The sequence below is a fragment of the Acanthopagrus latus genome, chromosome 12 (genome assembly GCF_904848185.1).
Source record: "Acanthopagrus latus isolate v.2019 chromosome 12, fAcaLat1.1, whole genome shotgun sequence".
Classification (NCBI taxonomy): domain Eukaryota; kingdom Metazoa; phylum Chordata; class Actinopteri; order Spariformes; family Sparidae; genus Acanthopagrus; species Acanthopagrus latus.
In genome coordinates, this window is record NC_051050.1 from 5,457,099 (window position 1) to 5,472,767 (window position 15,669).

The 15,669-nt window shown below is 40.4% G+C and overlaps 2 protein-coding genes across 2 annotated transcripts; both read right to left on the reverse strand.

The window, feature by feature from the left end:
• Nucleotides 1-910: 910 nt before the first annotated feature.
• Nucleotides 911-7,789, reverse strand: slc30a5 (solute carrier family 30 member 5). Its single transcript, XM_037118050.1, has 16 exons — nt 7,247-7,789; nt 6,592-6,714; nt 6,374-6,440; nt 6,006-6,091; nt 5,740-5,827; nt 5,119-5,206; nt 4,918-4,994; nt 4,624-4,794; nt 4,231-4,519; nt 3,840-4,048; nt 3,350-3,507; nt 3,121-3,250; nt 2,216-2,471; nt 1,900-2,126; nt 1,395-1,523; nt 911-1,194 (listed from the first exon to the last, which is right to left on the reverse strand). The coding sequence occupies exons 1-16, from the start codon at nt 7,315-7,317 to the stop codon at nt 1,024-1,026; spliced, it is 2,340 nt and encodes a 779-aa protein (XP_036973945.1). The 5' UTR covers nt 7,318-7,789; the 3' UTR covers nt 911-1,023.
• An 850-nt stretch (nt 7,790-8,639) lies between these two features.
• On the reverse strand, nt 8,640-15,187 carry LOC119030100 (annexin A1-like). Its single transcript, XM_037117461.1, has 12 exons — nt 15,108-15,187; nt 14,902-15,010; nt 14,494-14,599; nt 14,161-14,255; nt 13,357-13,470; nt 12,891-12,981; nt 12,490-12,626; nt 11,958-12,051; nt 11,447-11,542; nt 10,086-10,144; nt 9,416-9,538; nt 8,640-9,299 (listed from the first exon to the last, which is right to left on the reverse strand). The coding sequence occupies exons 2-12, from the start codon at nt 14,968-14,970 to the stop codon at nt 9,243-9,245; spliced, it is 1,041 nt and encodes a 346-aa protein (XP_036973356.1). The 5' UTR covers nt 14,971-15,010; nt 15,108-15,187; the 3' UTR covers nt 8,640-9,242.
• Between the last annotated feature and the right edge of the window lie 482 nt (nt 15,188-15,669).

Genomic DNA, 15,669 nt, shown 5'->3' on the forward strand with positions numbered 1-15,669 from the left:
AGTCACTTGTCTTGAAATAAGCTCAAACACATCTTTGGCATTTCTTCTCACACAATGTAAGACTGGCGTAAAGGTCAGCACAGTCAGGAAGTAAAAGATAAACTGTGGGAGTGAGAAAAAAGGTAACATGGTCCAATAACGGGGCCGGCTGTAGCTCAGGAGGCAGAGCGGTTCGCCCAGCAAATCGCTGGTCGAATCACTGGCTGCTTGTTTCAGTATCCTTGAGCAAGACACAGATCTGCAAATTGCTCCTTCCCCTGCACCTTGGATGGCAGTCTCTGCCATCAGCATATGGATGTGTGTGTGTGAATATGACATGTTGTAAAGTGCTTTGAGTAAGAAGAAATGAACAATGTCAGTCCAGTATGACTTGGTGTAATGTTCAATGAGATGGTTTTTATTCGAGCTTTTCCATATATTGGTCGACCAATATCGGCCTATCACAGATCAGTATCGGCTAATATGAAAAACCTTATAAAAAAGCTGGGACATAATGCAGAAAGAAGTTGCCTGGGTAATTTATAATTAACTTGATTGTTTCATTTCACTGATTTCAGTTTTGACAATAAAGTTTACTGTTAGTCTGTAAAATGTCCTACCTCCTTTATGTGTTTGATTACCACAATAACCACACTGAAGTGAACATGGCAAAAAAATAATATATGTATATATTCTGTCTATATAAATAATAATACACATAATTACCTGAATGTATTACTCCATACTACTGGTATGAGTAAAGACCCCAAAAATCTGGTATCAATCTGGCTCTAATTTTAAATATTGCTCAAACCAAAAGGTCTTTCTTAGTTGTAACAAGTATTTCTGAAATAAAAATGAAACTAATAAATAAACTCAGAGCAGTTGTTCTGAACACAACAACAGAAACACAATTCAGCTGACGCAAAGATAAAACCAATATATTCTGATTTATTGTGACCACATACATACATACATATTCTGTACATTTCAATGAAAAAGAGGCTGAGTCTGTAAAGTTCCGTTTGGTCCCACAGAGGGTCGTTACATAATACACGTCCCGTCTTTCAGGTATTTCATGGTCTCCATCTGCTGCGTCATTGCCAGGACTTCCTGAAACCCGGTGCTGAGGCCAGACATGTGCTGGAAGTACGCCTCCTTCTCCACCTGCACCGACAGATTATTCACTCCCGCGTCTTTTAAAATGGCTGTCACCTATGAATCAGAGAAGCAACAGTCACAGACCAGTCAGAGCTGTGGAATACACTGAGTCAAAATCACAAGAATCTACGGAAATTTTAAAAAGCAGGTCAATGAATGAAGAAACACAGATCATAGATAAGTGTTGTCCTGAGGTGTGATGAATCAATCCTTCAGAGTCTGCAATCAAATTTCAGTCTGACTCTCCAGTCTACCTGCTGTACGATCCTCTGCTCCACCACATCTGACATGATCTGGAGGTGGATGGTCCCCGCGATCATGTTGGCCGAATGTCTCCAGAAATGAGGGTCTCTGTACGACAGAACCCCTTCAATCTTCTCGATCTGAAAATTTAACACCAGGAAAAGCAATTTTTAAACATCTGCTGACAGGGCAATAAAGACTGAGTAAACCTTTGGTTAACGGGAGTGATCTGATTAACTCCATTTGAACATCCTGTCATTTATTTCAAGCAAATTTACACAAAGTACATCATATACAAGTCATAACAAAGTGCTTGTTCATGCAAACTTTTTTCACCTTTCGTTGTGTCAGTATCATCTTTTTCTAACAAATGTTGCAGTGCCAGTGTTCCCTTTTTTTTAAGTTTTCTACCAAATTTCATTCATTTGTGACACCTAAAGATACCCTGCCACAAAAAAAACAGCACTCAAAACAGGAAAATTTACAGTAACTTTGTCCTCATCATGTGCAACTCACCTTTTCCAGTGCACTGTTCAGGTCCTTCTCATTTTCTGGCGGAGTTCGCAGCAGAAGAACCTCACAGGCGTCCTTCAGCAAAGGGATGACGCTGAGGAAAATGAGCGTGGCGATGAAGAGCGAGCAAATGGGGTCGGCGATCAACCAGCCGAACTGACGGATGAGGATGGTGGAGATGATCACACCAACGCTGCCCAACGTGTCAGCCAGGACATGGAGGTAAACACCTGGAAGAAAAAAAAACATTCACATTTTATCTGGCCAGAACCTCCTTTTCATTAAGTACTTTTTTTATTGCCTGGTTGGAAACACACACCTCTCATATTAGCATTCATGCCTCCACCCCCAGAGCCATGGGAGTGCCCGTGTCCGCCGTGCCCGTGTCCGCCGTGCCCGTGTCCATGTCCACCGTGAGAGTGACCGTGGCCTCCGTGACTGTGCTCGCTGTGGGAGTGGCCGTGGTGTGAGTGACCGTGGTCACTGGACGAGCAGCTTTTACCACCATGTGAGTGAGCGTGACTGAAAGCGCAGATTCCCACCAGGTTGACCAGTAAACCTCCGACAGACACCGGCTGCAGGAGACAGAAACAGCGTGCAGAGTTCAGACCAAGTATAAACCACCTAGCAATCACCCGTTGGTTTGTGGACTAGCTTGCTGAAGCCTCAAGCCTCAGAGCTCATGTTTGGACGAGACGGTGGAGCTGGGAAGGATATACTGACTGTGAATCAAGTAGCATGGCCTAAAGCATCCCCTGCTTTATCATCTATTTTCCTCTTATAAAATCGACATTAAAGTGTTCTGAAAAATACCTTAAACTAGCAACTGAGTCCATAAACTCTATAGGACACTATTTACTGAGGGGTTAAATCAAGTGAGAAGTAAGCTCACTTAATCAGAAACGTTCTTCTTCTTTGTTTATGATGAGAAAACTTTTTTATATTCAAGAAGGAAAAAGACTTTTTTTTCTCTACAGAAAGCTTTTGTAATAAGAATAATAATTCTGAAATAATCCACATCATGTGCAATGTTAGGCTGTTTAATGTTGGAGAATACACTATAAGTGTCTGGGGAAGACTTTGAAGACTTTTAGCATACTTAATATTAATGACAAAGGCAAAAACAGGATCAGGAAACACCAGATAAATGTTACTGAAGTAAAACAACATGTTTAACATTCAGTCACAAGCCTTTACATCAAGTGGTAGATGCAGTTTACTCACAGTCAGCATGTCTGTGTTTATATTAGGAGGATCCAACAAGCGAGTGACTGACTCCACAAAGACAAAGAAAGCGATGACCATCAGGAACAGGCCGTTGATGAAGCCAGAAAGGATCTCAACACGACCATACCTGCAAAAAACAAGAGTCAGTTCCCAAACATCTAGCTGAATGTCCTAGGCTCAAAAGTGTTCCAATAACAAAGCCTGTTCTTTCACAGAGAGAGTTTACCCATAGGAGAAGATCCTGGTAGCTTTCCAGCGGGTCATGAGGGCAGCGAACAAGCCAAGGACTAAAGCCGAGCAGTCAAACAGCATGTGGAAGCCATCCGAGATCAGTCCCAGACTGTTGGTCCAAACACCATAAAACAGCTCCACAAAGGTGAAAGCCTGAAACAAGCAGAGCAAACTAGCTGTACATCAACTCACAATATCAGACAAATTAAACTCTACACACCACTCCAAAGAGGAAAAGTCGGTCATAATTATTTCCATGTCCATATGTCTCAAAGCAGCCTGTGTCCGTTATTGTACCTCTAATAATATACGCTGTGCTTTCTGTTATTTTTGTATTTTATTCACAAAGCTCTTAATTTGAAATCAGAAAATGTCATCTGTAAGTGTATCTGGCAAAACAACTATTTTTGCAGTGCTGCCACAGTTCTATCCATGAGCCTTCATGCGACGCATAGTTATAACTTTTCTCTTGATACTGTACGTACCAGGTTAAGACACAGGAAGTAGAAGATCTGTCGTGAGTCATATTCCTCCAGGATCTGTTTGAGGGAATCTTTGATGAACCGTGGGAGGGACTGCGACGTGTGCTGCAGGGCGTCACCCATGAAGTTGTACAGAGGGGTCCCTTCGGGTGAGTAACCCACCAAGGTGCCCTGCTGACCTTTCTTCGATGGAGACGAGAGAATACTGGAGGCTGCAGAGGGAGAGGAGGGGGGAGATTGTGAGGAGAAATCAAACTCGAAAATATATCTTACTATCTCATTTTTACTTAAAATAAAAATGCTACAAAAGGTAAACATTAAGTAAATACACATTTCACTTAAGACTTTTAGGTTAAACTAAGGGGGTATAAAAACAAATAATATGAATGCTTACACATGATGAAGAAGACGGCGCTAACAATCACTCCCCCAGACAGCACGTGCTCCGTGCTGACCTGCTGGGGTGGTTTGCTCATGGAGCGCAGCTGGTCGGTCAGTGGATGAGTCCAAAAGTTGGCCAGCAACAAGGCACTGAGGAAGAGGGCGATGGCGCCGTAGCGGGCACACCTTGGCGTCTCCATCTTCGCGCTGCAGATGGCGTCGACGTAAAACTCCAGGATCATTACGGAGAAGATGATCATCCCGAAAGGCAGGATGAGGGACGACCATGATTCTACTTTGCTCTGGTGTTCAGACAGGGCGAAAAAACGGTCAGTAAGGAGGGCAAATATATCATCTTAGTGACATGACATAGATGTCTTAGGCCTTGCAATCCTGCAATCCTTACCTCTGTGGATGCTGAGAGCACTATGACCCAGGGCAGCAGCACCATAGAAGAAACCAGGTTGTCAAGGGCATAAAGGCGTTTTGCACCACCAATTTCCACTGATAGTTTCCTGGAGGCAGTGTGGAAGCCCACCTTCAGGCAGAGGGAGACCACCAGCAGCACAACACCGCCCTGATTGGAAGGACGGGCAGACAGAGAGAGGAAATTCATTTAAAGGGCGAAACCAATACTTAACTATGCTTATGTAAGCAGCACTAAGCCTAAAATTTAATGTCTGACCCGAGCTTTGCTTACTTTGTGGTCTGCAACTCCTAAAAATGCAATAGCGGTGTAGAGGAAATGAGTGAGTGCACTGTCATGATGTCCCTCAGCTGGTTAGAAGATGAGTTGAGGGAAACTCAGTACAAACATAGACGATGCAAAACAACAAGCAGATCAGGTAACTGATTGTGAACACAGCTTAAACTGCTGTCTTTCATGGGATGGAAAGGATACGGTGCTCTGCCATCTTTGCCATGAGATCATCGTTGTCAAAGAGGAGGAGGCAGATCACAGCGATGATGAATAAAGCAGCGCCTCTGGTCTGCACAAACAAACAAACCAACAGACATTTTAATTACATACTTCTACCACAGTGATATTACAATCTGAGGCAGTGAACATACTCATTTCATTTGAAGCCGGGTCAAAATGACACATGGGCAAAAAAAATAAAAAATGCAGCAGATAAGGCAGTGTCACTTTCTTGTTCTTGTTTGATTACTTTAAATGTTTCAGTTACTTGCCTTACAAAATTGAAATCTTATCCTCCATCTGACCACAAGTTAATGATAAATTCTGTTCTACTTTACAATATATTACAGGATAATTCGAGTTACTTGCAAAACCAGTCTTTTCATCAGGGTCTTGGCCATAATTACAAGTTTTGTACTCACAAGTGTTGTTGAGATCTGAGTGCAAGATGAGTACAATTGTATAACTATTTTATTTAAAGATATTGTGATTGCAATGGGATCCATTGCAAGCTGGAATAAAAAAAAATCCATCACAATTTTCATTTTCACTGAAACATCACAATCAAATCACATCTATCATGATGAATTTGTGGACTCCTACCTTCGATGGCCCCCCTCCAGAACTTGTAAACAGGACACCGAGGAGAGCAATGACCACCACATCGCTGTGCTCAAAAAGCAACAACGTCCTGCGAAATACAAGAGTACATTTTAAATCACACCCTGAATGCAACAGAGTGTACACACAAGACATAAACGCACACAGATTAAACCACATGGTTATGCTAACATACACACTTGTATACAGTACTGTTGCCCTACTATGAAGAAAACACACTCGAACACACATTTGTAGTGACATTTTACCTTAGAGGTCCACAAAGAGTCAGACCAAAGAAGCCCAGGAGGGAGATGACACAGCTGAAAACAGCATGCTTTAATAACTTTATCCACTAAAAAGAAAGCAGATATAAATAGACAACAGATACATTATCATGGCAGGTTCACACTTAAGCTTTATACCAGTGTCATTCATGAAAGAGTTACATTTAACTTCTTTAAAGCTCAAGAAAATACAAGGGCACAGGTGGGTAAAAGATTTGACAAACATTTACAGTATGTGTCTGCTACTGCTATGTCAAATGAAGGAGAGATGGTAGGTGTAGTTATGAACAACGCTGAAAAACGTGAAAAAAAAAAAGAAGCAAATTTAACTGTAACGATTTCCAACAAACCTGTCTTTTTGAGATGACTTTCCCAGAGGAGAAAGGCTTTTGAAAGAAAAGCAGAATAACAGCACTCCTGAGGAAGGAGGAGGATCACCGTCAGCATCTTGTCACAATGCATAAATCCAAAAATACAGAGCAATAATAACACATAACACCAAGAACAAGTTCAAGCAAATGGATTAAAGGAAACCTGGGCAAGTAGCAGGCACAGGAGTACAACTTACCCTAATTTTAGTATAAAGATGAACTGGACAATGTGAACAACCTTTAGGATGTCGTAAGATTCAAAGATCCCAAGAGCCTTGAGGACCTTCGTGATAACCAGTAAAACTATGTATCTGGTTAACCTGAGGAAGAAAAGGACACAGAACAGGTATTAGTAGAGGTGGGTGATACCAAAAAACTGTCCTATTAAAAAGTGTATGACTGAAATAGAGAATTTGCACGATTTTTGCATCATTACACCAAACACGCGCTTTAAAAAAATCGGTTAATTAATTGACTTAACAACAGGAAATCAACCACTGACAAATGTGATATTTCATTGATCATTGAAGTTTGTCTATCATGCAATGATGTCTAAACATTCTCTTTTGTATTTTGTTAACCTAATATATTTGGAGTTCGGACACAAGAAACACCTCACTGATGTCACCTCAGAATTTGGTCATTTATAGACGACAGAGCAGTACACTGTTTACTGAGATGAATCATTAGATGAAAAACCTAATCTAGTTTCAGATGCAGTCGTGAGGTCAGATTAACAAACGTTACCATATGGACTACAGCCACAGTGATTTGTCCTAATAGTAACAATAGACAAGCAATTCCTGACAGCAGTTGGGTGAGTTGAACAGGAGCTTGAAAACAGACACATACCTAGAATTGGGCACTTCCACCATGCCCAGTTTCCCCCCTGAGAGAACGTTGCTGCTGTATTTGTCTTCCATTTCAGGCTCTCAAAGTCCACCGGTTTAACTCCAGTCGCAGTATTTACATCCCCAATATCCTAAACATAACTGATACCTGAGTGGTGAAATTATACTGCAGCCCATTTACGGATGAGGGACGTGACCAGGCTCATTCTTTCGTTTTAACTTAACTATACCTGTTTAAATAAACTATACACAGGCTTAAACCTACATTCAGCAGGAAGCCTGTTTAGCCTCTTACCTAGCAAGCTAGCTAGCATCTGGCATGCCAGTTAGATCTTATCTAAAGTTCTTAGCTGCGACACTTCCTCTGTGTAGGGTGTATGTCAAAAGAACACATGAGGTCGCTTCGTTAGAGTAAGATGGAAAATAATTCAAAGACCAACTTGACGACAATAACAGCAGGAGTCCGTAGTTAAAGAATAAAACATCCAAGCTGGCTGAGGAGCCAGAGCACTTCCGGACACGGTAAACATTCCACGTCACGTGCGTGTATTCGTCAGCGTTGCTCATGCGCAGTGGGGGTTGTCTGATGATGACGAAGATGGTTTTGTGGAGATATCAGACCAGACATAAATTATTTTCTGCTACAGGTATCAACGTGTAAAGTATATTATCGTGGACTTGTGTGTAAAATTTTACATTTCAATCACTGAATATCGTTTTACCGTCTTCCATTACTCAATGTTTTTTGTTTTTTTGCTTTTGTTTTTTTTTAACCATGAAGAACCACGTTAGTTGGTTCGTCATCTGTCCATATTTTACTGTAGGTGAAGGTGTCTTATGGATGGAAGCCAGTTCATACTAAGAGCGTCAACATTTAATTGAAATTATGTAATATATATATATATATATATATATATATATATATATATATATATATATATATATATATATATATATATATATATATATGTATATAGTCTAACTTTCTGTCAATATCAAAATCATGTGTTAGTATCTCATCTTTATTTTTTTATCTACATTTGCTTTTTTATTATATATATTATATAATTCTGACTTACAGAGTCAACATTTGAACTTCACCCTATTTTATTCACTTAGTCCAGGCTTGACAGAGGTTCATTGTCAAATACTCATGGGATATGTTGTTGGATCTATTTCAAGTTAAATAAATTTCCTGCTGTCCTGCTTGTATGAGATTTTTTTTTAAAATAATATATATTTTTTCTTTTTCTCCCTCTCTTCTATTTCACTTTCCTCCTCTGCCATCTCCTTTATATCCTCTTCAAAAGTAGTTAATTGAGTGTGTTATGATTAAACACTAACAATGCTGTGAATTAGGCTACAGTAGAGTATACAAGTGGACAGAAAGATTATCACTGTAAAAAACAAACAAAAAATATATGAAAGCAAGTGAAGAAACATCAAACAACAGAAGGAAGCTGTAAATGTTTTTATTCCTTATGTGGTCTCATAGGCGTTTTCTTTTTAAAAATCACTTGTTTTCCTTTTCCTGTATTTGCAATCAATGAGGCGACTGATCACTGATCCTCATCATGTATGTTAAAATGGATATATAGATTTGAATGAAGACAAAGTAAAGAAACAGGACCACACTAACATTTTATGAACTCATATCACATGATTATCATTCATAAAAAAATTATATATATCTCACTTTTTTAAATTCTTCATCATCTTTTGTGTCTTCTGCATCGTTTAAATTAAACCCTTGATTATGATTTACATCCAAAAAGGAAAATATTGCTCCTGATAATGTGAACGAGCTTATATTACACAAGCGACATATTCTTGTCAGAACGAGGTTATGCTCTGGTTGTTATTGTTAGTGGTACAGCATCAACTCAATAAGACACATCAGTCACGTTAGTCATAGCACTTTTGAAAATTGTGATATTTTAGTAGCATCTGGAGGGCAGGCCTGCCTCGGTTTCCGATAATGTTGTTCCAACTGAATTTCAGTGCGGTCCACACAGTCCAAGCAGGATGTCCCGATAATGTCCCTTAGTTTCTTTCTGTGAAACCAAGACAAAGATGTGGTCAGCTGAGATGTTGTCATTTGTTTCTGCACTGAATGTGTGAATATTTGGTAAAGTAAAAGTCTGAGCACTTCATTGGTATTTCAGTTTACCAGTATGTCCTCCTGTAGGCTGACATTGTACATGGCCCTGTATTCCTCCAAGATCCTCTTCAGGTCGACCTCAGAGCGGCTCACCATCACCCTGATCAGTGTCTTCTCACAGGTGCCATGGCGCTGTGAGAGAGGAGCAGAGGCTCGATCACTGCACGCTGTGTTTAATTAAACTGTCTTCTTCAGTATTTGTATGAAAGTTAGTCCGTCGCTACAGTCTGCATCGGTGTATGGATAGTTGCATAACCAATAACAATTAAACAGTGCATTCCAGAGGCTGACGATGTTTATGGTGGCCAGAGCTTTGAAATGTAACATTTGTGAGTCAGCTGCAAAACAGCGATTCAGACACTGTCCGTTAAGCTAACTTGTGGTTAGCAAAGTCACTTTTGACACATTATTTGACTGTGAATTCAAGGTCAGATTTGTTCTATTTCAACCAAAGCCAGCATTGGAGAGAAAGGTACAAAATATATTAAGACATCCATGATAAACTTTCCATCAGTTTTATCTGCAGTTGAAACAGCTGTTGTGGGCAATGTTTATGTTTTGGTCATGTCTGTAAGAATTTCCCTGAGCAGAGAATTTCTGTGATAAAGTCACACACATGCACTAATACATACACACTAAAAAAAAAAAAAAAGAACTGGTAGGAGAGAATCATACACACGTTCATTGCCAGATGAAGCTTCTCAGCAAAGAAGGCCGGCGTGTTCCAGGCACATTTCACTGAACATCAAGAGACACAGAAACATCATCAGTGAAAATATGCACCGTCCAGATGTTGCTGTGTGTTACAGCTAACAGCGTTTCTTTGTTTACTCCTGTGTTATAGGTCATCTTGTGAAGTTTTATCTTGGGGCTAAAGCAGTCCATACAAGGTTTCAGATGGTCCCTGAGCTCATAGTGTGTGAGGTTGTGATGGCCTTGCGCCACATGTTGCAGATTAAATGTGCAGACAGTGTCATTGGGTTTGGGTCTATCTAGTGTTCAAATACGTTGTTTCAAGCATTCCTCTTCACTTGCACTTGTTCAGCTGGATATAATTGATTTGTGCTTTTGAGGTTTTTTTTGCACTCCCTGCGTTCATTCTGTTTCTTTATGGACACCCTCCTTCCTGCCTGGATACCACATGTTGCAAGATTAAAACTGGTCAGTAAATAAGCCTAACCGTATTTTTATGACTTTTATCTTGCTCCACCCTCAGGACAAACTGTTTATTGATTTTTGGCTCACAATAGCTAAATCTCCAGTGTGTTTTTTTGTTTTGTCAGACACTTTTTTCGACTGCTGGCTGATGAACATGGGAACAATGTGAATGAACAGTCAGCCCTTATCAATGTCAACTAGGTTCTTCAAAGGTCCAGCGTGTAGGTTCAGGAGGATCAATCAACAGAAATGGTAGATAATATTCACAATTTTAGGGATTCATTAGTGTATTATCACCTAGAACTAATATTCCTTGTGTTTTATTTCCTTAAAATGAGCCATTTATATCTTAAAAGGAAGCGTGGCCTCTTCCACAGAGATGTAGGCTGTAAAGAAGGCCTAGATTCTCCCACACACTCAGAGGGATAGGGTGATTGGAGGGGTATTCAGTTGGTCACTGCTTAATGTTACTTAATCCTTCTCACTGGACAGTTAAAACCCATTAAAACAGGGTTTCCAAGTATTCCTGTATAATATTACATATTTATTACTAGATGTGCAATAAGTTTGGGACAAACATCTTTGATTGTTATATATAAAGAGATCAACTCTTTGGGACTATGATAACATTTGACTGAAAGATGTCTTGCAAACTAGGCACCAACCCACAAATGTTATTCACTGTATATGCTATTCTGAATCCTAATTGGTGTGTAAAGATGCGTGACCCTTTTTTTTTCAACCCAAATACTCTTCTAACTCTGTCAAAACATATCTTAGCTCATGATGACCCTCTCACAGTGAGAAGCCAGTTGAGATAAAGGGCGTTCAGAGCCTTTCAGTCTATTCCTCACGACCTGGAAATGATGAAATTCTCCTCACCGATGTCGATGAGACAGTCTTCGATGTCTCCCCTCAGCTTCATGTCCAGGGCCTTAGGTAGTGTGACATCACTGACGCACGCATACTGCTGGAATGCTGGCAGGTAAACAGACAAATGACAGGTGTTTATGTTTAAATGGGCCCTGTGTCAGACAGAAAGCAGAGCTCTCTATAAATACTATTGTAGTCAAAGTATGAGATCATTGCTTATTGACCAAATTACCAGCGAGCTGAACTAAAAAAAAAAATCGAATAACAACTGTACATAAAGAAGGATACAGCTGTTTTGTTTTTTTTTTTTTTATAACATTGTGATGAGAAAACCACAGGCTCCTCTTTACTCTGTATTGTTCCTACACTGCTGGGTGTGTTCCGCCAGTTACATGCAAGACTGTGGTTCCACCTGTTTGTCTGGGTTTTTGTGTTCACTTTGAGGTGAAGGTTTTGGTTGTTTCAGCCTCTTATGAGTCAAACCCAACAGCTGAGGCGCTCACACATTTCAAGCACTCACTCTTCTTGAGCTGCGGCCCGCTGCGTGTCGTCAGGACGTCGATAAAGGCCGAGACGTTGACTCCGCTGGTGTTCTCGCCGGCCTCAAACAGAGTCTAAAGGGACACAACAGTAACATGCCAGTTAATACTGTTCTCTTCAACCTTTTCAAGTGAAGGATTAGGGATGTTCTATATTTTTCTTATTGTCAACAATTAATCCCACAGGTATTCTGTGTGTAGCCAAGCTTGACATCATTTATTCCTCTGTGCCAGAGAGCTCCATTGCTGCCCATAAAATTATACAACTATATCAATCAGCCACACACCTTGTACTGTAAATACTCACTAGAACTTCCAATGGGTATTAATCCCCCGCTGTAAATAGTCCCCCAATAAATGCACTGTTTACTCCAGTTTGAATAAGGATTGCTAAAAACTGCAGTGCCCAGCTGTTTGAAACCATCTATTTGTCATCATCAGTACGTGTTTTGATTTAGCTTTGTTGACAGTAAGACAGAATATTATCCTTCAAAGGACTATTCAGGACATCACCTCCGCGTCTCTTTGGGCCAGGTCGTTGTCAACATCAGTGCTCTCAGCTTTGTTCGCTTTCAACAGGGCCAGAAGGGCCGTGGTGAAGTCCCCGCTGGTCTCATCCTTAATAATGTCCTCCAGCTCCTCTCCGTACTCTGAGGGACAAAGAGCATTTCAAAGTAAGGCTGCAGTGGCTAACAGTGTCAGTTTAAAGGGCTTACTGTCCTCATAATGGGGTGATTACTGCGCTGTATTGTCTAGGAATTCAGTGTTGTTTATTGCAGTGTGTGTGTTGCAGACGGCAAAGAGTGTCGGGCAAATACCTGAGACGTTACATAAAATGTTTTTTAAAAAGCCTTCAGGAACTAAGAGCTCAGCTTTTTTTTACCAACAAATAACAGAGTAGATGTAGGTCAAACCTTCTTTGAAGACCCTCTTGATCTCGACAATCTGTTGGTTTGATCGTGTTGCCAAAACCTCCACCAGGACGTCTTCATTCGTGCCCAGACCCTGTTGGGAAGGAGGACATGCTAAAAGAGTAATGTAAAAGGTAACATTTGTTTTATAGGACTCTTTAAACTTCATTATAAACTAAGTGTTATATAAGCAATACAAATATTAGTGATCAAACTATTATTACATGCAAATATTTGAATCTATGCATTGTACTGTACCATGTTTATTTATTTCATACGACAGGCATAGTCTCAATGTGCTTGTCTATTCTACATCTATGGTGATTTATTACAAGTCTAAGGAAAAGCCAGGCTTGACACAAGACACCAGAGGGAAGATGGTGCAATACCTATACCAATACCAATTCCAAACTGTGAAATGGACAGTAACATTACATTTGGCATTTTGGAAATACAGAAAGACATTTACCTTTGTGGCCTTCCTGAGCAGGTAGGCATCAAAGTGAGCGGGCGCCATGATCAGAGCCAGAGTGACGTCCTCTAAATCTGACCTGAGAGCTGACTTCAGAGCTTTATCCAGCCTCTGCAACACACGTGGAGCAGCCACATGATCGTATCTATGCAATTGAAAACAGACTAAGACTGCTTTATGTGTGCGTGTGTGAGAGAGTGTTTCGATGATGTGACTATAACACGTAGCAGCTTTTTAGAAAGACTCGTATGGTATTTTGCATCCACTTGTGTCCACAGTGGTCCTTGTGGACACAAGTAATTATTACAGGATAACTGCTATTTGAATTTCCCCACATTTCCCAAGACTTGCTTGAGCCAGTTGCTTTAAAAGCATCAGGCCTCCTGATTAAGTGGAACAGGACTGCAGCCATGCGATGTGCAACATGTTTGCTTTTTTCAATAAAGCCACTTAAATGTTTTCTTATAAATATACTTAAATCAGTGAAATGTTCATCTATGACCTGCTCAAATGCAGCTTTGATCACAAATTAAACATGTATTTAGTCCAACTATTAGTGTGTTAGGACCTGAAAATACATCTGAATGACTTGTTGCTATCACAACGTTGGACCTCATTTGAGCTGCAAATTTGTAAATGCTCAAAACACTTTACATAGTGAGCTGAGGGGAGGGTCTGCTGGACATTGCATGTTTCAAAGACTATTATAGACTTGAACTTTCTGCCGTTTTCGGCTGGTTCTCAGCTTGTTGCTACCCTGACCAGGCGTGATCCTGTCCTCATGAGAAAGTAATCACTCACCTTGCCGGCAGACGCTTCATAAACTACTTTGATCTTCTGTCTCTGCTCGTTGCTTCTCTTCGCCAGGACGGAAATGATCACATCCTCCTCCACATCTGCGAGGAAGACAAGATGCTTCACCTTACTTGTATTAAAGTATTAGAGCACAGTCTCAAAATGTGGAGCCTTAAAGTGAAGATTTGACGTGAAGTGTACTGAAGGAAACAAAAACCAAAGGAGCAGCTTGCAGAATTTGCAGAATTATTTAAGTTGTACACCACCTGCTCAAACATACAGCCCAACCATTCAAGCATGAGTTGATTCATACGATTAAACATTAGTGAGCCCACTCACCTTTACTGTTAATGGCGGCCTGGAGAACTGAAGCGTCACTGCTGGCATTGAAGTTCGGGTATGGTGCAACTGTTCCGTAATACTTTGGTTTTGGCTTCCCCTTCACCTACAGCCAGAACAGATGTTTTAATACCTCATTTCCCGGCTATGGATCATCATCAGTTTGGATTTTTGATTCATTCCCGTTTTATCATCATCAGTAAATCGTTTTACTTCGACATAATAAAAGCATATGAAATCCAAATACTAAGCACTGAGGAAAAGCCTCTCCTTGACTTCTACTAGCTGTTAGTGTTCTTTGTTTTAGGTCATTCAGCTCGTCAAATTTAAATTTAAATTACAAAACTGAGGTTATATTTTGTGTTTAAGCCAACAGGTGTATTCGCTTCATGATGATCTGATACTCACTTTGATGGTGTCATCTTCAGAGTCCCTGTCATGGATGACATTTTTGAAGAATTTTTTGAAGAAGGACATGTTTTACTTGGCTGGTAAATGAAAACCAGACACTAGATCTCTAGAGTAAAAGAGGGAACAGACATCAAGAATTTTAAGATGGCTTCATCATTTCTTCTTCTTCATTTTGAAACATTGAAAGAAAAGAAAAGACTCACCTGTGCTGAAGGAGATGTCTTTCCACCCAACTGTGCGGATCTCAGGCGCTAGTCACAGTATTTAACTCGCCCTGCCGCATCTCCACCCACCTCTGTGCCGATGATTTTTCAGGCAGGTGTGTTCTCACCTGCAGAGGATCAGCCAATCGTCTGCCAGCCCTCAGAGACAGCATTCCTGTGAGGTGACAGTGACAGAGGTCCGGGCCCTTCTGACTGGTTGGGCGACTCTTACAGAATTCTAAATTTGTAAGTGCTTCACCCTTTAATCAAACAACACAGCATTCACACAGACGTGAGGGAAACATAGACAGCTGAGATGAGGTTGACTGTAGTTCGTATTTTAAAGGAGCAGGTGTAGTAGGCACCATGTTGTTGTTGTGTTTTTTGACACAAATACATGACCAAAGTTGATGTCCCACATTTTTCTCTTGAGCTACATACTGCGTACATACCCTGCAATAATCGAATAGGTACCTAGTAGTTGAAAATAATTACAGTATAGATTCTTTCTAAAATCCTAAATTGTAACCCTCTTGTTTTGACACATTGTTCCTCTGTACCT

Coding starts and splice junctions, on each gene's coding strand:
- slc30a5 (XM_037118050.1), bottom strand. CDS start 7,317: ATGGAAGACAAATACAGCAGCAACGTTCTCTCAGGGGGGAAACTGGGC. Junction 6,441..6,591: donor ATCTTTATACTAAAATTAGG/GTAAGTTGTACT, acceptor CTCCTTCCTCAG/GAGTGCTGTTATTCTGCTTT. Junction 4,995..5,118: donor GGCAAAGATGGCAGAGCACC/GTATCCTTTCCA, acceptor TCTTCTAACCAG/CTGAGGGACATCATGACAGT.
- LOC119030100 (XM_037117461.1), bottom strand. CDS start 14,970: ATGTCCTTCTTCAAAAAATTCTTCAAAAATGTCATCCATGACAGGGAC. Junction 14,600..14,901: donor CTGAAGATGACACCATCAAA/GTGAGTATCAGA, acceptor TTCTGGCTGTAG/GTGAAGGGGAAGCCAAAACC. Junction 12,627..12,890: donor CAAGAGGGTCTTCAAAGAAG/GTTTGACCTACA, acceptor TTTGTCCCTCAG/AGTACGGAGAGGAGCTGGAG.